The sequence below is a fragment of the Rhipicephalus microplus genome, chromosome 2, assembly GCF_043290135.1.
Source record: "Rhipicephalus microplus isolate Deutch F79 chromosome 2, USDA_Rmic, whole genome shotgun sequence".
NCBI classification, from domain to species: domain Eukaryota; kingdom Metazoa; phylum Arthropoda; class Arachnida; order Ixodida; family Ixodidae; genus Rhipicephalus; species Rhipicephalus microplus.
The window spans coordinates 78,801,771-78,827,218 of NC_134701.1; the positions used below are offsets into that span (position 1 = coordinate 78,801,771).

Below are 25,448 nucleotides of genomic sequence, written 5' to 3' on the forward strand. Positions count from 1 at the left end.
AAAAGCTCAGCACCATCAGGGCGGGCATTGTAGCAGTGCAAGATGTCGTTGTGAAGAACGAAGAGTTGTAAGGAGTGATCAGGGTGGGGAGAGTGCAGACCATTGATAATAGCACGCAAAGAGGGGTCGCGGCGTTGTTCAGCAGCTATGCCGGTGAAGTCGGTAATTGAAAGAACGAGGGCCTATTGTTCATCTTCCCTCGTGTCAGGGGGATCGACTGGGTAAGGGGACAAGCAGTCGGCATACTTGTGAAGTTGTCCGGATTTATAGGATACGGAAAAAGTGTACTCTTGTAAGCCCAGCGCCCAGCGACCAAGGCGTCCCGTCCCGTAGGGTCCTTGAGTGAGGAGAGCCAGCAAAGCGCATGGTGGTGCGTAATAACTGAGAATGGTCGGCCATACAGGTACGGTCGGAATTTTGCAATGGCCCAGACGAGAGCTAAGCACTCGCGTTCTGTGATGGAATAATTTTGTTCCGAGCCGGACAACAGTCGGCTTGCATATGTGACGACGCGGTGCTTGCCTTGTTGCCGCTGCGCCAGCACTGCGCCTATGCTGTGGCCACTTGCGTCAGTACGAAGCTCCGTGGCGGCAGATGGGTCGAAGTGTGCTAGGACTGGTGGATTGGTGAGAATGTCAACGAGCGACGAGAAGGCGTTTGCTTGCTGTTGGCCCCAGGTGAATGCGACATCCGTTTTGAAGAGGCAGGTTAGAGGACGGGCTACTTCAGGAAACTTCTCGACAAAAGGACGGAAATAGGAGCACAGTCCTAGAAAACTTCGAACGTTCTTGGCTAAGCGGGGTGTGGGGAAGTCGCGAACTGCTCGGACTTTCGCAGGGTCTGGTTGAACGCCCGCAGCGTTAACAAGATGGCCGAGTACGCAGATTTGGCGTTGCCCAAAGCGGCATTTGGATGAGTTAAGTTGCAAGTTGGAACGTCGGAAAACATCAAGCACTGTGGACAGGCGGGTAAGATGGTCGTCGAAAGTAGTCGAAAAAACAATAAGGTCGTCAAGATAGCAGAGGCAGATGGTCCACTTCATGCCTCGAAGGAGAGAGTTCATCATGCGCTCAAATGTCGCGGGGGCATTGCATAATCCAAAAGGCATCATCTTGAACTGATGAAGTCCATTAGGAGTCACGAAGGCCGTCTTCTCTCTGTCTTTGTCGTCCACAGCGATCTGCCAGTAGCCTGAGCGAAGGTCTATTGAAGAGAAATATTTGGCACCGTGGAAGCAATCGAGTGCATCATCTATGCGCGGTAGGGGATAGACATCTTTCTTGGTAATATGGTTGAGATGGCGGTAATCAACACGGAATCTCCAGCTATTGTCCTTCTTTTTAACAAGTACAACGGGTGAGGACCAGGGACTAGATGAGGGTTCGATTATGCCCTTATCAAGCATTTTATCGACTTCTCGTATAATAGCACGCTCCGGGGCTGACACACGGTAGGGTCGTCGGCGAATGGGTCGAGCGTCACCGGTGTCGATGCGATGGGTTACCACGGATGTCTGGCCCAAATTACGGTCGCCGAAGTCAAAGATGTCCTGATAAGAAGCAAGCACACGGCAGAAAGCAGAGACTTGTTCAGAGGTGAGCTTGTCAGATACCATTGGCTTCAAAAGGTCGGAACAGGAACGTGACGAGAGCGACGTTGACGAAAAATCGGGTGGCGAATCGGTGGTTGGGGCGGAAACTGTGTGGTCGACCAGTGGTGTCAGATGCGCAAGTGACATGCCGCGAGGAATAACTTGCGCTAAGAAGCCGAAATTGAGGACGGGAAATGAAGTTCGGTTGTCCTTAACGGTAACCACCGTGTTGGGGAGTGCAACATTGCGTGTCATGGCCACGTCAGAAATTGGGGCAGCAACATAATCACCATCGGGTACTGGAGGATATGGCGAGAGTTGGACTTGGACTGCGGCTTGCGGCGGAAGTCTGAGGAAATCGACAGAGCGTAGACGAGGTGGGCTGGTAGAGACGATCTCTGAGAAGGATGGTAGTTCGAGCCGAAGAAGACCTTTGGAACAGTCAATGAGGGCAGCGTGTGAAGTCAGAAAGTCGAGTCCAAGGATGAGGTCATGAGGGCAATTTTCCAGTACATCGAACAGAACTGAAGTTTGATGCTCAGAAATTGTTAATCGCGCAGTGCACATTCCAAGCACAGCAGGAGTACTCCCATCCGCTGTACGAACGGTAGGTGCAATCGCAGGCGTCAGGACTTTTTGGAGGCGGCGGCGGAGGTCTGAGCTCATCACAGATATTTGTGCACCGGTATCAATAAGAGCAGTTACAGGTAAACCATCAACCAAAATTGTAAGAAGGTTGCACCGCTGGTCGGGAGTAATCAGAGGATTTGCAGTCCGAGTCGTGTATGTAGCGTCACCTCCGGGGGCTGCATCGGCTAGTTTTCCGAGCGACGGTCATAGGGAGACCGAGAACAGCGGGGTTGGGGCGAGCGGGACTGACGACGCACGGGCGATGGCGAGCAGCTGGTCCGACGTTCTGGATTATGCTCTGCACCTGTCTCAGCACGGTAGGACGGGGCATAAGGTGCACGTTCAGAGCGAGGCCGCCAATCATAGAAGCTCGATCGAGGTGATGAGGTCCAACGGCTGCGGCAATGGCGAGCGATGTGTCCTATCCGATGGCACGTGAAACATATGGGCCGATCATCATGAGTGTGCCATTCAGCTGGGTTTCGTCGTGGCGCGAACGTGCGGTTCGGAGCGGTATCCGCAACGACTGGAGCCGAGCTGGAAGTAGCAGGGGCATTTTCATGAGGTGGCGAACTGCCCATATTCGCGATCTCTTGGCGAACCACGGTCTGTATCATTGAAACAGCATCGAGGTTGTGTCCTGGCGTGCTGATGCTAGACATAGCGGGAGCCATAGCCTCGAGTTCCCGACGGACTATTCTGGTGACGTTTTCTGGCGCTGGTGGTTGATGTAGTGTGGGCAAATCTTCGCAAGAGGACGTAGCCGCCGTGTTGGGAAGGCGGTCAAATCGGTGAACTATGCGCCTACTGTTTGCCTGTTCGAAGCGACGACATGCTTCGATGACCAACTCCACTGTCGAGCAGTCCTTGCACAGGAGAAAATTGAAAGCGTCATCGGCAATTCCTTTCAGGATGTGTTCGACTTTGTCCTCGTCGAGCATGTCCTTGTCGACCTTGCGGCACAAAGCCAACACGTCCTGGATGTACGCGATGTACGGCTCTGTGGATGTCTGGGCACGAGTCGCAAGCTCTTTCTTTGCGGCCACTTGACGTCCGATGGGTTTCCCAAATAGATAGCGCAATTTCTGCTTACAGACGTCCCAGCTAGTCAACTCTTCTTGATGTGTCTCGTACCAGAGTTTTGCCGTGCCATGCAAGTAGAAGATGATGTTCGCCAACATAAGCGTCGTATCCCAATGGTTGCTGCTGCTGACGCGCTCATATAGAACCAGCCAGTCATCGACGTCTATGCCACTTGTGCCGTTGAATGGGCCTTGGTCACGAGGTTGCACCACAACGATCGGCTGCAAGGCTGACAGATTTTGTTGACATTGAGTAGCCTGGTCAGTCATCGTGGTAGCTGCAATGCGCCGTCCGCTGCGAAGATCCAGCTCGTTGGGCTGTATAGCGAGTGGTACCCCACACCTTCCACCAATGATGTTACGGGGAATAAAGTATACACTGGCGAGCAGATGCGTACTGGCGAATATACTGACGAGCTAATGCGTACAACGCTGCTGCAGTCCAAGCACGGTCACGTTCAGCACTTCGTCGTCGTCATCCTCAGGCATCTACTTAGCCCGTGACAATATTAAAGATACTGTAGAGTACGCTCTGTAAACGTTTGAAAAACTCAGTGAATTTGTGGCTACGAAAGGGCAAGAAATGAGCAAGATGAAGCTTTCATTAAAAAAATGTTAATTGGGTTCAAAGACTAAGTGAGACGCTGCTAAAATTGCTATAGAAGTCTCTTCATTTAGACACGGAGTATAGTCGCACTTTCAGCCAATGCTGCTGGGCATTGCTCAAGAATGCGTACTCAAGCACACATTAGAATAGAGTAGCGTGCCAGTGGCAGCCCTGAACAATCCCAAAAGACGAATGAAAAATGTAGGTAATTTGTTCTGCCACAACCAATAATGTAAGGCATATCTTTTTAATACAGGATTTTCTTAAATGGAGAGTGAAAATTTGAGTTTGGTACTAGATCAGATATAATTCAGAAAAGCTGACCAGTGAGTTCTTGTCCTCTTGAGAACCTCATTTTAGGAATGCTGTGTCATGTGAGACTGTTCCTTGAAGGCCTCTCTCGTCCGCAGGTGATAGAAGTAACCGACATGTCCAAGGTCAAGTTGACTTATTGGTAAGTGCTAGATCTGCTTACTTTTCCTAAGGTGTGCTGTTATCACCTGTTGTCATTAACCAATATATGATGTTTAGACTTTGTGAATGTTTATTATCTATGTTTTTTGAAGAGATCATAACATTATCGGCAGTGTTTTCTTTTGACTGGTACATCGCGGTAAAGCAAGCAATTCTCTTTAAAACAATTTCACTAGAAGTAATTTCTATTCAGATGCAATCAGTTATTCATTTGAAGCTGACTGGGCGACATTAGTTTGCTAAAGAAATGCGCTTATGTAAATGTGAAAGCCATATATGTATGTGATGAATGTGACGGGTATTGGAGGGAAGCAGTTAGAAAGGACAAACTTCACTGTTTTCATCAGTGCAGTGTGATAGCCTGGTGTGTCACCACTTTGCTTCCGTGTTCACACTCTTCGTTATTAGTCATCCATATGTAATTCAATAAGGAACAATGCGCATATGCGTAGCACATTCTTGCTACCACGTTGATGCATTGCTCCTAATGTCAAAAAAAAACAACAACCTAAACTTCCCTTGCTTGATTTTGGCTGATTGTATTGACGCATTCTCGGGAGCATAATTAATGCTTGAGGAACGCGACTCCAAACTTTGTGTGTCATTAGATGAAGCTTATGTTGTTCAGAGCACAAGCACCACTGTTCTGGTATCGTAATGCTGTCACTTTTGTTTTTTTTTTCTTTTTCTTGCTGAATTTGGGTTCAAGACCCGAAAGGCCCTGTTAATGTTAAAGAATTTGCAGCCTAGTATTTCTTCGTATGTTTGTTTGCGGTAGAGGGCTTGTGGTGATGGGTTTTGGCAAAGTAGTGTTTTTGCTTCTTCCGTTTATTGTTAAAGCATGCTTGCCCATTGTCCCAAAGTTTTTCGTCAGCCTCGGTAATTTTAACACATTCAATTTCGTATCTGACTAATGTTGCATCAAGTTTTTTAGCGAGCTGAAGTCTTCATAAATACCTCCTTGCTAAGTCTCATGAATGTGAAATGACTTGAGAGTTGCACTTGCCTCTGGCAAGTTTATTCAGGGCAGGTCTAAAGCAGAAAAGTTCTTAACGGGAATGAAGTGCTGGATCGAATGTAATATCTGTAATCGAAAGTAATTCCTCAGCCTCTAGCCTCAAAGTTTGCTTAGCAGGTGATAATTGGCAAGTTGGTGTTCTTCTGTCATGAACAAACAAACAGTGCAAAAGAAAAGGGATGAATGAAGTGAGCAACTGACAATGGCACTGACTCACAATAAAATGTTTCAATGAACAGGATAAAGAGCAACTGGGAAAAGATGATAATAAACAACCATCTCACATGCACATGGTAACAAAAGTAAAAAAAAATTAAGTAGCTGCTTAGGCGTGAACATGAAGCAAGCTATCCCCGAGATATGACACTTCAGCCTGTGATAAGGCTACCGAAGGTTGACTGATGCACATGAGTTCGCTCCATCTAAAGCTGAAGTGTCGACGGCAAATTAACATTCATAAAATGTTCATTCTAGAAAACTGCGTGCAAGCACAGACACTACAAAGAAATCAAGTGCATATTTCCATGAAAATAATTATGTCTTTGAATGAAACGAAATTAAAAAGGACTTGGCAGTTGTGCTTGAAAGCTTTGCAGCAAAGCTACCCTCGAGAGAATACGCGGGGATTGCTTTCAGAAAGGCTGTGCAATTGAAACTAGTTTTTAATTCTAGGTTGACCCCCAACCTCAGATTTCAAATTAAGACAAAATGGGTTGACCTGCTATCGTCTAAATACGGTGTGGGGTAGTGGGCACTTGACGGATGTATGCTTGCAGCAGGCATTCTAAGATAGCTTGAATTGTCCAATGTTACGCATACAATCGTTCGTTTCCTTATGACACTGCTGAGACATGCATGGAAAATCAAACCTAGGCTAGCAGTTGAGAAGGCAGTGATGCGCACGAGGCCCGATTGCGCTATTGTGTTCTCCTCTTGATCGCGGAGCTCAAGCACCCTCCAAGTTTTTGCTTCATCCTAGCTTTACAAGTACCTTCACGTGGCGAAAACAGTGCTTTTTGGCATCTAAGAGGATATTGAAATTCGAGCACAAGATAAAGCACACTTCATCATTCCACAAAATGTGTTACTGACTTTGACATTCTGAAGCCTGTCGGTAATTAAATACCATAATTACTCAAATCTAACGTGCACCTTTTTTCCGGTTAAGTGAGTTCATAAATCGCATGCGCGTTAGAATCGAGCATAAAAAAAAAATGAATACGGTCATTCTATTGCCATTGGCAGTTTCAAAATGGCCGCCCCCTACGTGCGTCGGCATGGCGCGTCGGCCATTTCTGCCTATGTGTTTCCCATGTGCGGCACTTCGTACGTGTGCTGAGTAGTTCGTCATCTTGTAGTTCATTAGCATCGACTGCATGGAAGGGCAGACTCCAAAAACTTGACGAGTGCACCACGATGCCGCTTTTAAAAGAAAAGTCATCGCGTGTGCCGAAACGGACGGAAATCGCGCCGCATCGCGGTCGTTCAGAGTTCCCGAAACGTGCTTGTGGGACTGGCGGAAACAAAAGCAGAAGATTGTCGGCAGCAAAGCTTCGCGCAAAGGCTTCAGTGGACCAAAGCAGGGTCAGTTTCCGCAAATTGAAGAGCTGCTCGGCGAGTATGTGCTTGAGCAGCGAGCGGCACAGCGACCCGTGACGGCAGAACTGCTCCAAGTGCGGGCTATGCAGTTAGCCTTAGAAAAGGCGCTAATGCAGAGCCAGTTTAAAGCGAGCAGGTGCTGGCTAACTAACTTTATGAAAAGGAAAGGCTTTCCCTCCGAAGGCAAACGGGCATATGCGAAAAGTTTCCGGAGGAGTATGATGAAAAGCTTCACAGTTTTCAGAGGTTCGTCCTAAACTTGCGGCACAACAACGGCTACCTGCTTGGGCAAATTGGGAATGCCGATCAGACGCCTCTTTACTTCGATATGCCTGGCACCACAACCGTCGAGAAGGAGGGGGCAAAGCAAGTTCGCGTGCTGACATCGGTCCACGGTAAAACTACAGTGACGGCAATGCTCTGGTACACGTCAGATGGGCACAAGCTTCCCCGGTACCTCATATTTAAATGGAAAACTCTCCCGAAAGGAGTCGTTTTTTCGAGTGGTGTGATCGTGCGGGCCAATGAGAAAAATGGGTGACCGTTGCAATCGATGTCTTACCTTTCTTTTTGCCGTGGAAACCGGGTGCGCGTTACAATCGAGGGTGCGGTAAAATCGAGTAAATACGGTAATTAAGGTTATTGAGACATGCATCTGAACCATTTTATTTTTTGCAATGCTTGAATGAATTTACAAATGGTGTGTGTTTCCACTAATCAACTGAGGCAGATAGATGAGGGAGGGTGTGCATGCTGTTTATGATTCGTTTGTGCAGCGGGAGCACTTTCTGCTCGCCCGAAGTATTGCCCACCCGGCAGCAAATTGACGACTGCTTTGGTGCCACCCACCCTGGAGGTAACTGTTTCCGCCATTCACTTGGATGCATGCATGCAAGTTTGCTGATTTCTAAACAAGCTGCAGAGTAGTACTCTGTGCACTTTGTATATGCAATTCTAGTTCACTTAAGTAAACACATTGAAGTACTCTCTTTATCTTTTTGTTTTGCTTTGTTTTATATATATATCTTTTTCTTGTGTGACATGTGTGCTCAACAAGCATATTTTTTTTGTTAAGTGCAACGTTTTTCTTGAAAATGTTTTGTCATACTTTTGAAAGTCCTAAAATGCCAGTGGCTATTTGTTCCCTATAGCTTCTATGCACATTTTATGTACATGTTCTTTATTATACAATTTTTCTGGCTTTACACGTAATTAATTTCCTCACCCTCAACTAGCTTTTATACTACCTAAGAAGGGAAGACGTTGAGGTTCAGAATGGGTGCCCTCGATGACTCGAGTGCTTAATGGCCGCGCGAAAGAAGAGCCTGAGTCCGGTGAAAAGGCACTTTATTGCAGCACTCGGGCGTTGGCCCGGGTCCAAGCCCGAACCTCTGCTCTTCTTAGCTAGTGTAGAAGCTTGTCGAGGATGAGGAAATTAACTGGCCCAGCTGACGAGGTATAGATACATTACCTGATTAACCGTGCTATGTGTTTCTTGTTTCAGAGTATGATGCCAGCCAGCAGATGTTTGTGCTGCACTTCCGGGGCTTGTCATTCTCATTCCTAGCTGACCCCAAGGTGAGCACGGCTGTCATATGCTTGTGGAAAATAATGTGTTGACACCTTGTTTAGGTGTAGTGTAAGAAGACTGAGCTAAACTACTGAAGAAAGGGAATGTACACAGTCAACAGTGCAGAATGCGAATTACTGGGCCTGTGAGGATATTGGAGTGCTTTGAATATCTAAATGAATGCAGTCTACGTTCATTATTAGGAACCAGTGTGCAACCAACTTTCAGATGCAACGGACCATTATTCAGCCTAAGTTTGTTCTGTGTGTTCAATTAATGGAGCAAAGTTTGCTTTTAATGCCCCGCGATACAAAGGACTAGCGGCTACAGGGCACAAAATCTGTGTCATCTTTAAAAAATGAAATCAAGAAGACTGAGCTAAACTACTGAAGAAAGGGAATGTACACAGTCAACAGTGCAGAATGCGAATTACTGGGCCTGTGAGGATATTGGAGTGCTTTGAATATCTAAATGAATGCAGTCTACGTTCATTATTAGGAACCAGTGTGCAACCAACTTTCAGATGCAACGGACCATTATTCAGCCTAAGTTTGTTCTGTGTGTTCAATTAATGGAGCAAAGTTTGCTTTTAATGCCCCGCGATACAAAGGACTAGCGGCTACAGGGCACAAAATCTGTGTCATCTTTAAAAAATGAAATCAAGAGCATAAAACATAATTCTGTTGTGTTAACTTGGGCTCGCAACAGATTTGACCACACTTCTCTCTGTGCGCTAAAGCCACGTTAATTTTAAATTGCGGCTTGCAAGATTGCTGGCTTTCTATCAAGTCAAGTCTCCAGTCAAGCCTCTCTGCGAGCATGTTAGTTACGGGAATGGTTCAAGTGTTGCAGCTGACTGAAACGCCAGTGCAAAGTAATTGCATCAGGGCTGAAGTGTGCTCGCCAATCTCGTATCACAAATTTATTTCAGAGCTAAGTGTAAATAAGTTCTTTTCTGTGTTTTGCGTGGCACAAATAAAAAACTTATTCCCAGCCAATCATCAACACAAGTGCTTAAAAAAAGTATACTAAACGTGCTTTATTATCTGGCTTAGCTTTACAGCTGTGTGAGGGCTGCACAGCATCCCTGCATGTACGGTAACGGCACTTGCTTTTTAATTGGAACTCGCGCGGCAGTTTTGTTACTAACAGCTGCTGGTGATTGATGTTTTTCATAACCACCAGAAGATAAGATTCGGCATGTATCCACAGAACTAGTCTGCCCCATACGGCTGAACAAAATTGAAACGTTCGTCACACGGCGACACTACCCATTCACCTCCTCTTGCAGGGTTTGGATATTATGGACTCAGTTTGCCAATTATCACAGTTCTTGGTAATGAGAGTAGACTGTGTTACAGTATTTAAAATTGGTTTGACCTGACTATGAAATTTCCAAATTTTCAAAATATTTGAGACAGACGAATGCAATAAAATCCTCACTACAATAAAATTGACAGAATGCACAAAGAATTTCATTGTCACAGAATTTCATTGCATAAAAGTTTGATCTATAGATGACGAAAATCACTCGTCTTTTGGTCCCAGCAAGTGCATGCATTGAACTTTCGCTAACTCAGACGTACTTGGCCTCGCACCAAGAGAACGTGTTTTTTTCGCATGTAACGTGCAAAATACAGTATAGATCGCTTAGAACATAAGTCACGAAAGTCCTGAATATCCGCCCTAAAATCGAAACAACCTTTTTCAAGGGTTGCAGTTGCGCAAAATGTGTTGAGCATGCATGCATGCGATGTGTCAGGCTTACAACCATTGTGGAGACAGGTTTGCACAAGGCTTACCTACTATGCGCAATCGTGTAGGGATGCGACGTCCTCCACTGCCGCTGCAAGCGAAGACGTTGCGACCGGGTTCGTCGTTTTCTACGGCGCGGCGCAGAAACCACGCACGAGGCAGGAGAAAAACAACAACAAGTTTATTAACCTAAGATGCAGCACAGTGCGACACTCACGGGCTTGCAGGCCGTATAGGAAACTCCGCAAGACCGATCAAGTACGCTTGCCTAGGGCGCGACGACTCCCGCACAAGGGTCGAAGTCGAACGCAGGAACGAGAAGCCGCCTGCTGAGCAGCGCGTCAACCTCTCGCGGAGGCCTGAGAGCATCTGCCGCGACGGCCGAATCGTCGGGCGCAACACAGCTCGTAGGAGAGGAGGATGTCACGCACGCCCAAAGGGAAACGGTCCTGCGTTGTGACGTAGACCCGTGCAGCGCGCCAGCGCAGCGTGCCTGGACATGCCAGCGCGGGAAGGAGCCGACGGGTGACTGGCCCAGACCAAGAGGCACCCTGGCAGCCATCTTGGCGGATGCCGGCGCTTATGCGCGCCCGGGCTACGCTGTCGGCGCGCGTGCGGCAGCTGGGGAACGAGGCGCCAGGTAGGAGGGCGCTCTCGATTCCCACATCTCCCCTTCCTAAGACCGAGGCCGCCCTAAAGACGCCGTGATAACAGCAGCCACCGACACCGAAAAAACTGGGGTCCAGCTCAGTGCCGTCCACGAGATTGACAAGGGCCCCGGTGTCTTCGTTCGGCGGCGTCTCAGCAGGAACCTGGGGCCGTGACAGGGCGGCAGACACCGCAGCAGCGATGGCCGACTTGAATGAAGAGCCCGTGATATGCACCACCACGGCCACCTGAACGGAGTCGGTCGACAGGGCGGGTCGAAGACCTGGGCCAGGCGGCACCACCGGAGCGGACAGGACCGCAGGGGCACCGCCAGACTTCGCTCGGTGAACCCGCGAACGGAGGTGGTAGCCTCGTGCACCAGCAGGACGACACCACAAGCGTCGCATTAGGAGGCCTCCGGAACAGGCAGAATCGAGGCACCTCCGGAAGCGTTGAGCAGGTCTGAAAGGGTGCGTCTGCAGAAAGGACGCGTGACACACTCTGGGTCTACCCCCACCCAGACTTTGCGATGCTTGGACCAGCGACGAGTCGACACGAAGGCGACTGGGGCCTCAGTGCCATGTTGGAATGTCCACGTAGCGACTTCACGACGAGCTGGTGTCCTGTTTGCCGGGGCCGGGGGAGCATTCGACGGAGGCGGCATGGACGCGGCCGGTGCCTGCGGAACGACCGAGCACGCAGCTGGTCTCCCGGGCTTTTTTTTGGAAGAACCGGCCATCGAGGAGGACATAACGATTGCTGGGGTGTCGTTATCGGTGAAAAGCCGAAACGCAACTGAAGATGCGGCCCCGGAGGCGCGACAGGCTGGCTGAATAAAGAGAGCCTACTCCGTCGGATTGAAGGTTGCGTGAGCCAATAGGGCGCACGCTTCCCTTCTCCCGCCGACTACGCGGAAGATACCCAGTGAGAGAGTGAGCCACCGGGAAAGGGCTTTTCTCTCTTGAGCAGACGGGAGCGCTGGGAACTGGGTGGATCTTCCGCGCGCAGCGTGTGTAATGGTGTTCCCAGGGAGAAAGCTCGCCAGGTAGCCGTTACTGTTGCTGCTGGATGGGCAATCGCACAGCAGCTATAAATCTCCGCTCCCTTACATGGAGGGGATAACGTCCCGCTACATGCCGCAGGCGAAAATCAGCCTAAGTGCGTTTTCGCAGGTTGTACCGGTGGCGTGGTTTGGAACCAGCCTTATCCCGGTTTCCCTGCGGTTCGGTAACTACCTCCCCCTCCCCGAATTCGTTGCTGCGGGCAACTGAAGGTTTGAGGTCGGAGACGTTAACTGGACCACCGACTGGTCTCCCTTGGGAGTCAGCCAGCTTGTATACCAGGGGCGACACTTTGGTGTGCACTCGGTATGGGCCCAACCGCTTGGCCGAAAGGGAGGCCGAGACGCCTTTGGCGGTGTCACTCATGACGTGACTGCGCCTGAGGACGAGATCGCCGACATCGTAATGGACATCCCGATGCAACAGGTTGTATTGAGTTTTCTGACCAGCTTGCGCTTTCGCTAGGATGGAACGCGCCAGGTCGAGGGCCGCGTCCATCAGTGAGCGCAGTTCAGCCGCGTAGCCAGACGGGCTGACCTTCACGGCGCTTGCCCCGCCGCCGCCTCGTAGGATGCGGTCCATGGGGCTAGGCAGCTCTTTCCCTAAAGTTGAGGAAAGCGGGCGTGTACCTGGCAAGCTCTTGACCGTAGACCACAAGGAGAAGCCGATCTCGTTAAGACAAGCATCCCAATCCCATTGTTGCTGCGCAAAGGCTGTCAGCAAGGGCTTGAGGTTCTTTTGATCCGCTCGGTCGGGTTGGCCTGTGGGTGATACGTGGTTGTTTTATGGTGCTTAATGCCAAAGGCAGCACATGCATCCCCAAACACCTTGGCCGTGAAATAGAACTCATTGTCCATGATCAACTCTGCCAGAAAGCCAAAGCGGGTAAAGACCTCGGTCAACTTGTCCCAGATTGCGCGTGCCGTTAACTTCCTAAGGGGAAACAGTTCGACCCACCTCTTGAAGTGATCTGTGACAGCCAGGAGAAAAACACGGCCTCTCCGGCTTCTTTGGAAAGGTCCCATAATGTCACAGGCCGCAACTTGCCAAGGTTGTTGGCTGTCGATCGGCTGCATGAGCCCGGGAGGCTTGCCCCCGCGAGGCTTCACGCATTGGCACACGCGGCGTGAGCGGGTGTAGTGAAGGGCGTCGCGCTTCATGCCAGGCCAGGTAGCAGAGCGGCACAACCTTTGAAAATTCTCAAGGCCACTCGTGTGTCCGGCCAACCGCGAGTCGTGGAAATAACCTAGGGTGGCTTTCCTTAGACTGCGGAATATCACCACCTTGAAAGACTCCTGGGGAGCTTCTTCAGATGGAACGGTGCGCAAGAGATTGCCGTCGGCATCAAGCAGGTACGAGTCCAACGTGCCCGCAGCAATACCAGCCTGTGTACGGCACTCGGTGCCGACAGCAATACCAGCTGTCTGTTCGCGCCCAGCGGCTTGACCGCCCCGCTCCACTTGGGAGCTCAGCTCTTTGAGCTCGTCAACGATGTGTTCACAAAACGGATCGTCCTGCTGTGCCTTGAGCACCTCCTCTTTGCTAAAGACGATACCGGCGGATGTGACAGGGTCTACCAGGTATGCGTCGTCACCCGAGGCTGTCGACTCGAAAGTCACTTCACCATCGGAGTTCGCGCCTTTCGACACTTTGGAGCCAGAGGGCCCGGGGTTGATTTGATGCGATTGCTCTCGGGAGTGGAGGACACAAGTGCCGGACTCTAAAACGGGGGCACGCGACAAGGCGTCAGCCACGACGTTGAAACTCCCTTTCCGGTAGTGCACAACAAAGTTGTACCGCAGCAAGGTCAACGCCCAGCGGGCGAGGCGGCCCGAGGGCTCGCGCAAGCGCTTAAGCCAGGTGAGTGCCATGTGGTCCGTTTCCACCACGAATGGCACGCCGTCGGCATAGCAGTCGAACTTTCGGAGAGCAAAAACTATAGCGAGACATTTCTTTCTGTGATGCTATAGTTACGCTCGGTGGCGTTAAGTGACCGGCTCGCAAAGGCGACGGGCCGGAGGACGCCGTCGTGCTCCTGAAGCAGTACCGCGCTGAGACCCAGGTCGCTTGCATCTGCTTGGACAATGAACTCCCTGTTCAAGTCGGGCAGCTTTAACTCGGCTGTGGCCACTAGAGCTTCGGAAAGCGCCTTGAAGGCTCGCTCTTGTTCTGGCCCCCAGCTCCTTCGTGCCGACTTTTTCAAGAGTGCAGTCAAGGGCGCTTGGAGGGCCGCACAGTTTGGCATGAACTGTAGATAGTATTTCACCATGCCCAAAAAGCGCCTCAGTACCTGAATGTTTGCCGGCGTCGGGTACTCCACAATGGCACGTACCTTCTCCTCGCACGGCAGAACACGACCGCTCTGAATGGTAAAGCCTAATAGCGAGATGCGAGTCCCAGCTATTTGAGCTTTCTTCGGGTTCAAAGTCATCCCGGCGGCACGCAACCTCCCGAGCACGTCCTCCAAGTGGTGAAGGTGTTCCTCGAACGTTCGAGAGAAGATGACGATGTCGTCGAGGTACGCCATGGTGTGTTGCCATTTAGCATCCCCTAGAACGCGGTCCATCAATCTCTGGAAGGTAGCTGCAGTTCCAGAACAGCCAAACGGCATGCAGGTAAACTCGTACAAACCTCTGTGAGAGGTGAACGCAGTTTTGTCCGCGTCAGCGTGCTCCATGTGAACCTGTAAGTAACCGTGGCTAGCATCCAAGGTGCTGAAGTAGCAAGCACCACCTAGAGCAGCCACGATCGAGTCAACGTTAGGCATAGGATAAGGATCCTTCGTGACCTCATTCAGCCAGCAGTAGTCCACACAGAGCTGATGAGAGCCGTCTCTTTTGGGGACCATTATCACCGGTGAACCCCAAGGACTGTTTGAGCGTTGGACAACTCTGGTTTCAATCAACTCATCCTGTGCCTGATCAATTACTTTCCTCTTTGCTGCACTAACGGGTCGAGGATTGCATTTCCACAGTTTTGCGTCACCTGTGTCAATCCGATGCCTCACCAGAGAGGTGCAACCCGGGCGTTCCGTGAACGTATCGCTGGAATGTGTCAACAGCGACGACAGGCGTGTTTTCTCGCGTTTCGACAAGCTGTCCGGCAAAGGCGGCAGCGAGCCATTCGAGTTGCCTCTTAGCGGGGGGGGGGTCACCGGCATAGCCGAGACCTCGTTCACCGCGGCAGCATTATGCTCAAGGGAAAGCTGTACGCACGGATTGTTTTCCGCCGCGCCGGCCAAAAGACCAGTATTGGCGACGGAGGGCGCGGGCTGCGGGGGCAACGCTTGGTCTCCTTTCCCCTTCCTTCTCGTGGCGTCCGGCGACTTACTGGCAGCCGGGACCATGGGAGGTGCAGCGAAAGGCCGTAGGGTGCCGGAAGGGCCGTCCCTGTAGCTTCCGCTTGCGACGTCAATCACGATACCTGTGCGCGCGAGAAAGTCGCGACCGAGAATCACAAACACGGAAAGACCAGGGAGATGCACAAAGCGCTGTCGGTGTGCGCTATTCTCCCAATGCACAACCAACCGCGCAGCGTAGCACGAGGTGGCGGTACCTCTGGCGAGGTGGAGGGCAGTGTCGCAAGCTCGAATGCGGGCAGAGTGGTCGCGCAAATGAGCCCTAATCTCTTCGCCGAACAGCGAGATCGAAGCCCTGCTATCTAGCAACGCCGCGAACTCTCGACCAGCGATCCTAAGGGCGATGAACGGCGCCGGCGTGGCTGGAATGTCATGTCCAGCGCGACACGCCATCGGTGCCAGAGGTTGTGTTACTCTCCCGTGCTGTCTTACTGCTGCAGCCGCCGGCAAGGGGGAGCTCACCGACGGCTCACCCTGTTTCCCGACGGACGAGCAGGCCCTTGTGTGAGTTGGGGCGCGTTGCACTAATGTGCGGTGTGACCACGCTCACGGCAACGAAAGCAGACCACGCCTTTTCCTCCAATAGGGTGCCCCCGGTAGGAAGGACTGGGTGCGGCGATTTGAGCTGTCAACCGTGCTGCTGACGAGGAAAGGCCAGCGAGCAAAGACTGCACCGGGGACGGTCCCGTAAGCGTGTGAGTCTCCAACAGCTGATACAGCCCGTTACTGGCTTGGCTAGGACTGTGGTCCTCGTTCAAGCAACTCGCATCACCGTAGGGGGCCCCGAAAAAGGGATCTCTCCCGGTGAACGAAAGCAGAGGGTCGTTGAGAGGGCCGTACCTTGTGCTGTTGCAGCGGTCCGCCTCGAACGAGATGAAGTCCGTCGCCACAGGATCAAACAGGAACGAGCACCTCGAAGGGGTCTGCTCTAAAGCCATGCCGAAACCAAGTTGGGCGCCAGTTATGTGGAGATAGGTTTGCACAAGGCTTGCCTACTATGCGCAACCGTGTAGGGATGCGACGTCCTCCACTGCCGCTGCGTGCGAAGACGTTGCTGCCGGGTTCGTCGTTTTCTCTGGCACGGCGCAGAAACCACGCACGAGGCAGGAAAACAAGAACAACGGGTTTATTAACCCAAGATGCAGGACGGTGCAACACTTAGGGTTTGCAGGCCGTATAGGGTACTCCGCAAAAGCGAGCAAGTACGCTCGCCTAGGGCGCGACGACTCCCGCACAAGGGCCGAAGTCGAACGCACGAACGAGAAGCCGCCTGCTGAGCAGCGCGTCAAGCTCTCGCGGAGGCCTGAGAGCATCTGCCGCGACGAGCGAATCGTCGGGCGCAACACAGTTCTTAGGAGAGGAGGGTGTCACGCGCTGCCAAAAGGGAAATGGCGCTGCGTTGTGACGTAGGCCCGCGCAGCGCGCCAGCATAGCGTGCCTGAACATGCCAGCGCGGGAAGGAGCCGACAGTTGACTCGCCCAGACCAAGAGGCGCCCTGGCAGCCATCTTGGTGGATGCCGGTGCTTATGGGCGCCCGGGCTACGCCGTCGGCGCGCGCGGCAGCTGGGGATCGAGGCGCCAGGTAGGAGAGCGCTCTCGATTCCCACACCGTACAGAGTTTTTTTTTGTTGCCACAATTATGTCCCCTGCTGGCACAAAATGAGCACTTGCTAATTCTTTTTGAAACCATTGTTGTTCATAATATCTAGGTTATGATTGTGAGACTGCCCGGCCAGTGTTGCCGGGCCTCACAGTTGTTTTTTTGTATAGTACCTCGTTAAGTTTGAAAGTATTGCCTCATGCTGGAGTGTTTTCTGTGGCTGTTGAAGATGTTTCCTGAAGATCTCTTTTTCTTTGTGCGATTCTCAGTGCAAGTTGGATGCTACCCTTGGCTCATCTCCTACAGGCCAGCTGCCCAATGGCAGCTCACCACTGGTGTCCCGAATGGCCATCTACTATGGGAACAGCCTTGCCGACACCAGGTTAGTTCGTGATGCCATTGACAAAGCTTGGAAGCCCTTGCGTTTCCAGTTACAGTCGAATTCCGATTTCCCAGACCTTCAAGGGACCACGAAAACGTCCGGAAAATCGGGCATTTCGAAAAAACAAATGCACAAAAAGCACTTTTTTTTTTGTAGATATTTTTCGTTGATAGAGTGGGTAACGGCCGGAGTACAAGATTCCCATTGCAATTCAGCCAATGCATCGTTTAGGCGGCTCTGAAAAGAGCTGTTTATATAAAAAAAAAATCGGACGTGGACAGCGTTATCTCATAAATCAGCACTTGGGCGCAATGAAGTCGCCTATTTTCTTTCGCACGGCTTTCCGCTTGCCCATGATCATGTCTGCCTCTGTTTCAGTCGACGTCATGTTGCCGCTGTACTTCGATGACAGTGTTATCAGTGCTTGCGTCAGCTCTGAGCTCGTTGGCTTTGTAGGGGACGGCTCTTCGTTCTCGGTGTTGGAGTTGTCGGAATCCTCTGTAACTTGACGATTGATTTCGTCATCGGTCAAGTCCACACATTACCCGAGGTCAATGTCAGAGTCGGCGAAGCCCTCAAAGGTTATCCCGGCTGAGATCGACGTGCCGGCAGCGTGCAGATCGTTGAAGGCAACATCCGCGAATGGCAGTTGGTCAAACACGCTGTCCGCTTGGGGCAAGACTGCTGCCTCGGCGTCGAGTGTGAAGCCCGCGTGGCGAAAATAGTTCCACAGAGTCTCTTGCGTAACCGCCTTTCACGATTCCGCTAGCATGCCGACGGCATACCTGAGGTCAACAGCGCAGTTTTTCCCATCGTGAGCCTACGAGGGGGCTTTGTGTGCTTGGCAGGCGCGGACGAAGACGAAGGAGCAGTTGGTGCCATCGCCGTAAACGGCGAATTCGCTCGATAAAAAGCACAGCGCGAGACTGCTAGGAACTCTGTGGATCCAGAATGTCAGGAAACGTGATCACTTAAGATAGCGGGCAGCAGCAAACGATTATCCGCAGACACGACCACAAAGCTGCCAAAAGAACACGTGAACAAACACTTGGCTAAGCCGCTAAGCAATGGCTGGCAACAGATTGACACGTGTGGTTTTGAGCTTACGGCAGCCGCGGCACGGTGCGGCGGTTGGCGACGCGAGGATATAAAAACAACCGAAATGGAGGCTTTGGTCGTGACTTCGTCGACCATTAACGGTAAAAAGTCCAGGAAATCGGGTGCCGAAGACTATAAGTGTCCCGAATTTCGAACTTTTTTATACATTGATTCTATGGGAAACTTGACGGTGCCACAGATGAGTCTGGGAAATCGGGCATGTCTTGAATTTTGGGCGTCCGGGAAATCGAACGTCGACATTTAGGCTGTCTCCGTGAATAAGAACATGCTTTGCACTAGGCCATCTGAGCAAGCACTTCCCGCTTTTCTTTGGGAGATTCAAATATCCACCCCCTTTTCCCCTCCTACCTTAGTCACTGGTTAATTCACTGCTGTTATTCGCCAAGCGAGGGTGAATAAAAACAGGGAATGCATGCGTATTTACGAAAGCATTGTATTAGAAGTCCAGGTGTGCATTCCTTATTTTTTGTGGTTTTTCTGCCACCATGTTGAATTTTGATTCATGTCCAAGCGAGTCCCCTCTCCCCCACCTTTCTGAGTCATATCGGATTATCGTTACTTGTGGCGGGGGGTTGGGGAGTGGCTTGCTTGGGATTTAGCGGTATCTAAAAGCTTAGCACACACTGTGTTTATATCAGGTGCCTTCTGTGCAGTGAAACCTCAGTAGTGCGTATCTCCTGGGAATGTGGTACGGTTAAACCTGCTTGTAAGACACCTTCTTATAACAAAGTTTTTCTTTTTCCCGCCGTTACTCCATAGAAGCACATGTATTTGTGACTGCTATGTAACAAAGTAACAGCGGGAGGCAACCTTGATATAACGAATTTTCCCCACAGGCAATCTGGAAATTTTGGCCCGTATTTCGGCATTTTGGTACAAGCGTGCATCTACTGCTGATGTCCTGCCACCACCGATGCGCGAAGCAGCGGGGGCGCACTAGGCGAGAGCGAGCGCTTGTTATTGTGCATGGGTGAGCGCAAAGCAAGCAGGCGGGCTCAACCAAAAAGAAAATACTTTTGCCTTGGCAGTGCCACGCTTTTAGTTAGCGTCACTTATGTGGGGCCACACTGCATTTGGAGGGCTCTTCAGTTTTCTGCGATATTTGTTTCTGTGTCCGTGTCATTCACTCTTCGTTTTTGACAGCAGGTGCGCATGCATGGTTTCACTGTGCGTGCATTTTGTGGCCCCGAACAACGTTCAGCTTTGTTTTTTTACAGCGAAAGCTGTTATGGGATCACAACTCGAGTCACGCGCAATTGTCCCCTGCCGCCGCCGGTGTTTGTAACCACATCGCACGAAATTAGAAAGAAAACCTAGCCTAAAAACACAGTGGGGCTCGAAACTTGGGTCTGCTGGGTGCCAGCCCAGTATTTAACCACTGAATTACGCCGGTGTTTGTAACTTCTTGACAAACTTGCCTTAGGCAGGCTTGATGTCGGGAAAGCAATCGCATTAATACAACTTATAAAGCATTTTAAAACAACGAAAGAGCAACCAGTCGTCACACAATGCGAATAGCGTAACGAGTGAGCTGTCCAATGCTCCAACACATTACAAAAGCTTGTTCTTGTTCCCCTGTAAATTGTGGTACATACCCACTTCAGGGGGGGCGCGGCAAGTAAAGTGCCGATTTTGGTCAAAATATGCGATTTTTTGATTTATTTTTTTTCGTAATCTTCAGACCTTCAACTTCCTTGTTCTAAAATATTACAGCGAAACGTGCGCTACAAATCCCGCAAATAGTGTTTTTGCCGAGGCTAGTCGCCGAAAAGTGCGAAAAAAAAGCCCCTGAAACGGTGTTGTTCACGCCGCACAAACGCGCCAAGTTGTTGACCGTGGGCCGCCATTTTGGTAGCTTTGGAAAGAGGAGAAAGCCGGCTTCCCAATGGTCGCGGTCTCGTATTTCGCCGAGTGAAAATAAAAGCGCGAGGAGCAAGTAAAAAAACGAAAACGAAGAACGGCAATTGGCTGCGCGGGTCACGTGGTAGCAGGCGCGACCTCTTACTGGTCAAAGCTGCGCCGCGCACCTTGGCAACCTTGGAAGCGCGAGCGCATCTGCGGCCGCCGAGTCGAGAATCATCCGGCGTGCGCTTCGTTTTTTGCCAGTTGGCTGTTTTTGTGATAGTTCGCGTGCTTTTTTTTACCAAGCTTTGTTTACATCGGTGGTCTCTTCTGAGTGCTTGCTCATACTGCGGTGCTATGTTGTCGCAAAAAAAGTTCCGGAGCGTCCACAAGTACGGCAAGCGTCGGAAAGCTTGGAACAAAGGGCAGACGACTGCGGCTGCCGTCCCAGTCGCAGTTCCGGACGGAGCATGCTCTTCAAGCGTCACGGAGCCTCTACTCAGACCCTTCGCTGATTGTTGTGAGGCCGAGAGTGTGGAAGGTGCCACATCGTCGTATGTCAGACCGCCGGATGCCGTCGACCGTGATGGACGCTCTCGCGAACCCGATTGCGGTGGCACCGCGTCGGCAGCCGTTGCAACTCCGGGCGTGCGCGCGTCGAACATTCTATCGCGAGTTTCGGCCCAGATTCCGAGCAGTGAAGAAATCGCGCAGCGGGCGCAGACAAGGCGGGATGTTTTGGATGCCGTAGCATCGAAATCCGCTTCAAAGCGGAAGCTCGAGCTTCTGAACGAAGGCTGCGACGAAAATGACGGCGGTAAGGACTCCACATTCTTCATTGTAAATAAGAAGATGCTGAACGGTCTGCTTTCGTCAGTAAAGTGCAACAAGTGCGACGAAGGGTCGATACGCCTCGAGACTACGCACTGCCTTGGACTCGCGGCGAGGATGGAACTTTTTTGTGACAATTGTGGCATAGTGAACAGTGCGTGGTCGTCCCCGAGGTGCTCCGGGCAACAAAAAACGAACCCCTTTGAGGTAAACGTGCGTGCTTTGAGGGCTGTGCAGTCAGTTGGCAGAAAACAATCTGCCATAAATGACATTTTTTCTGCGATGGACATTTCGCATCGAGCACTGCACCACAAGTCCTACCAGAGACTGCAAAGGAAGTACAGCCACCCTGCCACCACATCAGCTGCCACCCGCATTGAAGCAGAAAGTGCACAGAAGGTGCATGACATTTACAAGGACCTAGGAGGAGTGCCAGGCAACATTGACGTCATTTACGACGGCACGTGGATGACGAGGGGGCACAGAAGTCATATTGGCGTGGGCTGTGTAATCGAGCTGTACACAGGCTTGGTCTTGGACCACTGTGTCCTGTCCAACTACTGCCAAGGCTGTGCTGTTGGCCCCAAGCCTGGTGACGACAACTATGAGGAGTGGCTTGAGAAACACAAGCCACAGTGCCAAAAGAACACCGATGCTAATGCAGGCCAAATGGAAGTAGAAGCAGCGAGGATCATGTTTGAAAGATCGTTTACCAAGTACAAGCTTCGATACATCAATGTGCTCTGCGACGGTGACAGCCGTACGTACCTTGCCCTCACGCAAGACAAGGTGTATGGCTACATGTTGATTAAGAAACAGGAGTGTGTGAACCATGTGAAAAAAAGAATGGGCACTTCCTTGCGCAACCTTCTTGATGAGCACAAATCCAAAGGCCGAGGACTGAGCATGGGTGGCAAAGGCCGGCTGACGCAGGGCCTTATAAAGAAGTTGACGAATTATTATGGCTGGGCCATTAAGAGCCACCCCAACGATGTTCCTGGCATGGAGAGGGCCATCATGGCCACTTATTACCATGTAACATCCACAGACCAGGATCCACACCACGACCTGTGCCCAAGTGGGACTGACTCCTGGTGCCCGCACAATCAGGCATTGGCCAAGGGAGAGCCGCTGCCGCCTCACAAACATAAACTGCCCCCTCACGTGCGAGTGGCACTACTGCCAATCTACAAGCGCCTCTCGAACAAAGAGCTCCTTGAAAGGTGTGCGCAGGGAAAAACCCAGAACGCTGTGGAGAGTATGAACAGCCTCATTTGGTCACTCCAGTCCAAGAGCCAGTTCGCCTCCCTTCGAAGTGTGGAAAGTGCAGTTGCAGATGCAGTCTGCCGTTTCAATGGTGGCTGCAAGAGTGCGCTGCAAGAGATCACTGCGCAACTGGGCTTCAATCCAGGAGACTGCTCTTTGCGGCGAGCAGCCGAAAAGGATGCCAAAAGGGTGAAGAGGGCTCAAAAGGCGCATTGTTCCACGACAAAGAAGCGCAAAACTGGGTTGCGCTCTACAGAGGCCAAGGCCACAGCATCTCAGGATTACTGCCCAGGAGGATTCTGAGTGTTTTAGGCATGTTGTGAACTTCCAAACAAGAGTGAACTTTCAAAGTCAGTTTTCTCAACTCTTGATTTTCGCCTATGTGCCTTCGCTAGAACATCTGTCATTTTTTAACAAAGACTGATAGAGTCGTTCCGTTTTTTGCACTAGGCTCAGGAGGCCTTTAGCAGTGCAATAAAGCTTTATCTCTCTTCTTACTCATCATTTAAAATTTTTAGAACACATTTTATAATTACTGCGATGTGTGCGCAAAACAACATCCATGTTTTGGAAATTTTATTTATGGTTACAAGAACTAGAAAAATCAACTAATAGCTTCTTTGCACAAGTTGATGCTTTGGGAACATAATAATATGAAAAAATAATTTCATTTAGCAATAATTATCTCTTTAAGTGTGAAGAGCATTAATTAGTATAATTATGCTTGTAACTCAAAAAGTACACGAGGTATTTGAAAACGGTTTTCATATTTGGAATCCTCACAATCATCCACATACACACACCAAATTTCATCACAAACAGTACATTAATAAAAAAATTAGTTTTACTTGCCACGTCCCCCCTTCAGCCATAATTTTTCATCGTCGTCAGCCACTGCATAAACTGTTGGCCCGAAATTCCTTGCAAGTGTTTAGCGGATACCGCGCTTCTCAGAAGAATGACGAAAAATAGTGTAGCGAATGCCAACCTACTACGCAGAAGTTTATTATCAATGCCCTAGTGGGTATCAAACAAGTTTGCTTGCAGTAGTTACCCCAGTGTTTTGAAAAGGCTCTGAAAGGCTGGTCTTCCAGCTTTCGCTGTGACTGTGCTGCGCCTTTCACAGAGGCCTGGCGTTTTACCATATGCGGACAACCATATTGTCAACACCGAAGGGATGTCAGGTTAGGCGCTGATGAAAACTCTGCAAGACCACGGTAATGACAGCTATTCGGTAATCGACTCTTGGCGCGCTTGCGTCTTGCGACGCGCAGTGAGTTCGCAGGCTTGTAGGTTTGGTGATTAGCCGATTAGTGATTAGTGATTAGATTGGTGATTAGCTGACTGGCAACAACACGACGATGCATTGAATGCAATGCAATGAACACGATAGCAAAAAAATTTAATGTTATACGAATTAAGGTTGGCAGCCGACTCTCTTGAATCCGACATCGTGGAACTCCTACAAAACGCTGGTGTGATGAAGTGCTAGACTTGTGGAGGCAGCGCGAAAATAAGCCAAAGGAAGGGAGAGTACAGCGTTGCAGTCAGTCTGGTGCTCACATGCTCGAATAGCGATGACAAAGAATCTGCATGGAGCTCGCCCCGAGTGGATGATATCCAAAGATAAATGCGTTATCTATAAATATTTTGGCTTCGCCAGCGATGTAGAGCTCCGGCAAACAGCGTTCAATGATATTTCTGCAGCCATGAATATCTTGCACCGCGCGTTGCATATGAAAACGTGAGAGATGTAGCTAAAAAATAAGTTTATCCCTGCCGCAACTCGGGCAACTAAGACGCTTGCTACTGAGTGCACGAATTCGGTCTAGCAGCTGTACAGCATGTTGAATTTCAGCAACTCGGGAAACATCGCTGTTTTCTATGACAGGTCTTGGATGACTTGCAGGCACAGTTCCCACATTGGTGTCGGCACCATAGTCGAACTTTCAGCGTGCTTCTGCTAGATGAGGTCGTGCTTTGTAACTTTTGTGCTGGATGGTAGCGCGGACGAAAAGTGGATGACGCGCCATATGAGGAGTGGAAGGCCAACCACGTGTGTACAAAAAAAAAAATACTGATAAGAAAGCAGGTGAAATGGAGGTGGAGGCAGGCCTCATTTTATTCAAGAAGTCTCTTGAAAAACACAGCTTTAGGTACATCATGGTGCTGTCAGACGGCGATAGCTGTACATTCCTGGACCTGAAAGGGGCCAAAGTGTACAGGTTTATTGAGGTCCAGAAAGACGACTCCATAACCCACGTGCACAGAAGAATCTAAACAGCACTTCGTAATTTGCTGTCAAAGCACAAAGGGCCTGGCTTGGAGCCTATTGTTGGACGAGGGAGGCTGACAGGAGACTCGGTTGCAAAACTCTGTTTTTACTACGGCAGGGCTTTGAAGTCACGTGTTGATGACATAGACGCGATGGAGAAGGCTGTGATGGCAAGTTGCTATCATATAACATCAAATGATGGAGAGAGTAACCACAGTCTATGCCCAGAAGGTTCAGATTCTTAGTGCTGGTAAAAGGCCGCAAAGGCCAAGGGCCAGCCCGTCACAAAGCACCACTACAATTTGCCTCCTCATGTGAGCAAGGCGTTGCTGCCAATTTATAAATGGCTGTCTGACAGGCAGCTGCTTGAACGGTGCCAGAGAGGCAGAACCCAAAACAATGAGAGCTTGCACTCACTGATATGGGCTCTCGCGCCTAAGGAGCAACAGGCATCACTTTTTAGTGTTGAGACAGCTGTGGCAGAAGCAGTAATGAAGTTTAATGCAGTAATGAAGTTTAAGAGGACCTCATCAAGCATCTTTCAGGAGCTTTGCGTGAAGCCTGGCCAAAAGTGCAAGCAGCGCATGGAGGAGAAAGATCGCCGTCGTTCAGCTGCTACTGAACGCAAACGTGCATCAGCAGAAAATGTGCAGTGCGTGCTCAAAAAGTGCCACAAAGGTGCCAGTTCCTAAACTGACTATGTCCCAGGGGCTTATTAATGTTTTGTAGCTGTCTCCGT

General features: G+C 50.4%; 1 protein-coding gene across 5 annotated transcripts in view; it reads left to right on the forward strand.

The window, feature by feature from the left end:
* Positions 1-25,448, forward strand: part of LOC142796294 (phagosome assembly factor 1) — a 172,172-nt gene that overhangs the window by 18,813 nt on the left and 127,911 nt on the right. For all 5 annotated transcript variants that reach the window (XM_075886585.1, XM_075886588.1, XM_075886586.1 and 2 more), the window contains exons 4-7: positions 4,321-4,364; positions 7,778-7,857; positions 8,506-8,579; positions 17,264-17,376. In XM_075886585.1, coding sequence (XP_075742700.1) covers positions 4,321-4,364; positions 7,778-7,857; positions 8,506-8,579; positions 17,264-17,376 — 311 coding nt within the window. The remainder of the gene's footprint in view (positions 1-4,320; positions 4,365-7,777; positions 7,858-8,505; positions 8,580-17,263; positions 17,377-25,448) is intronic.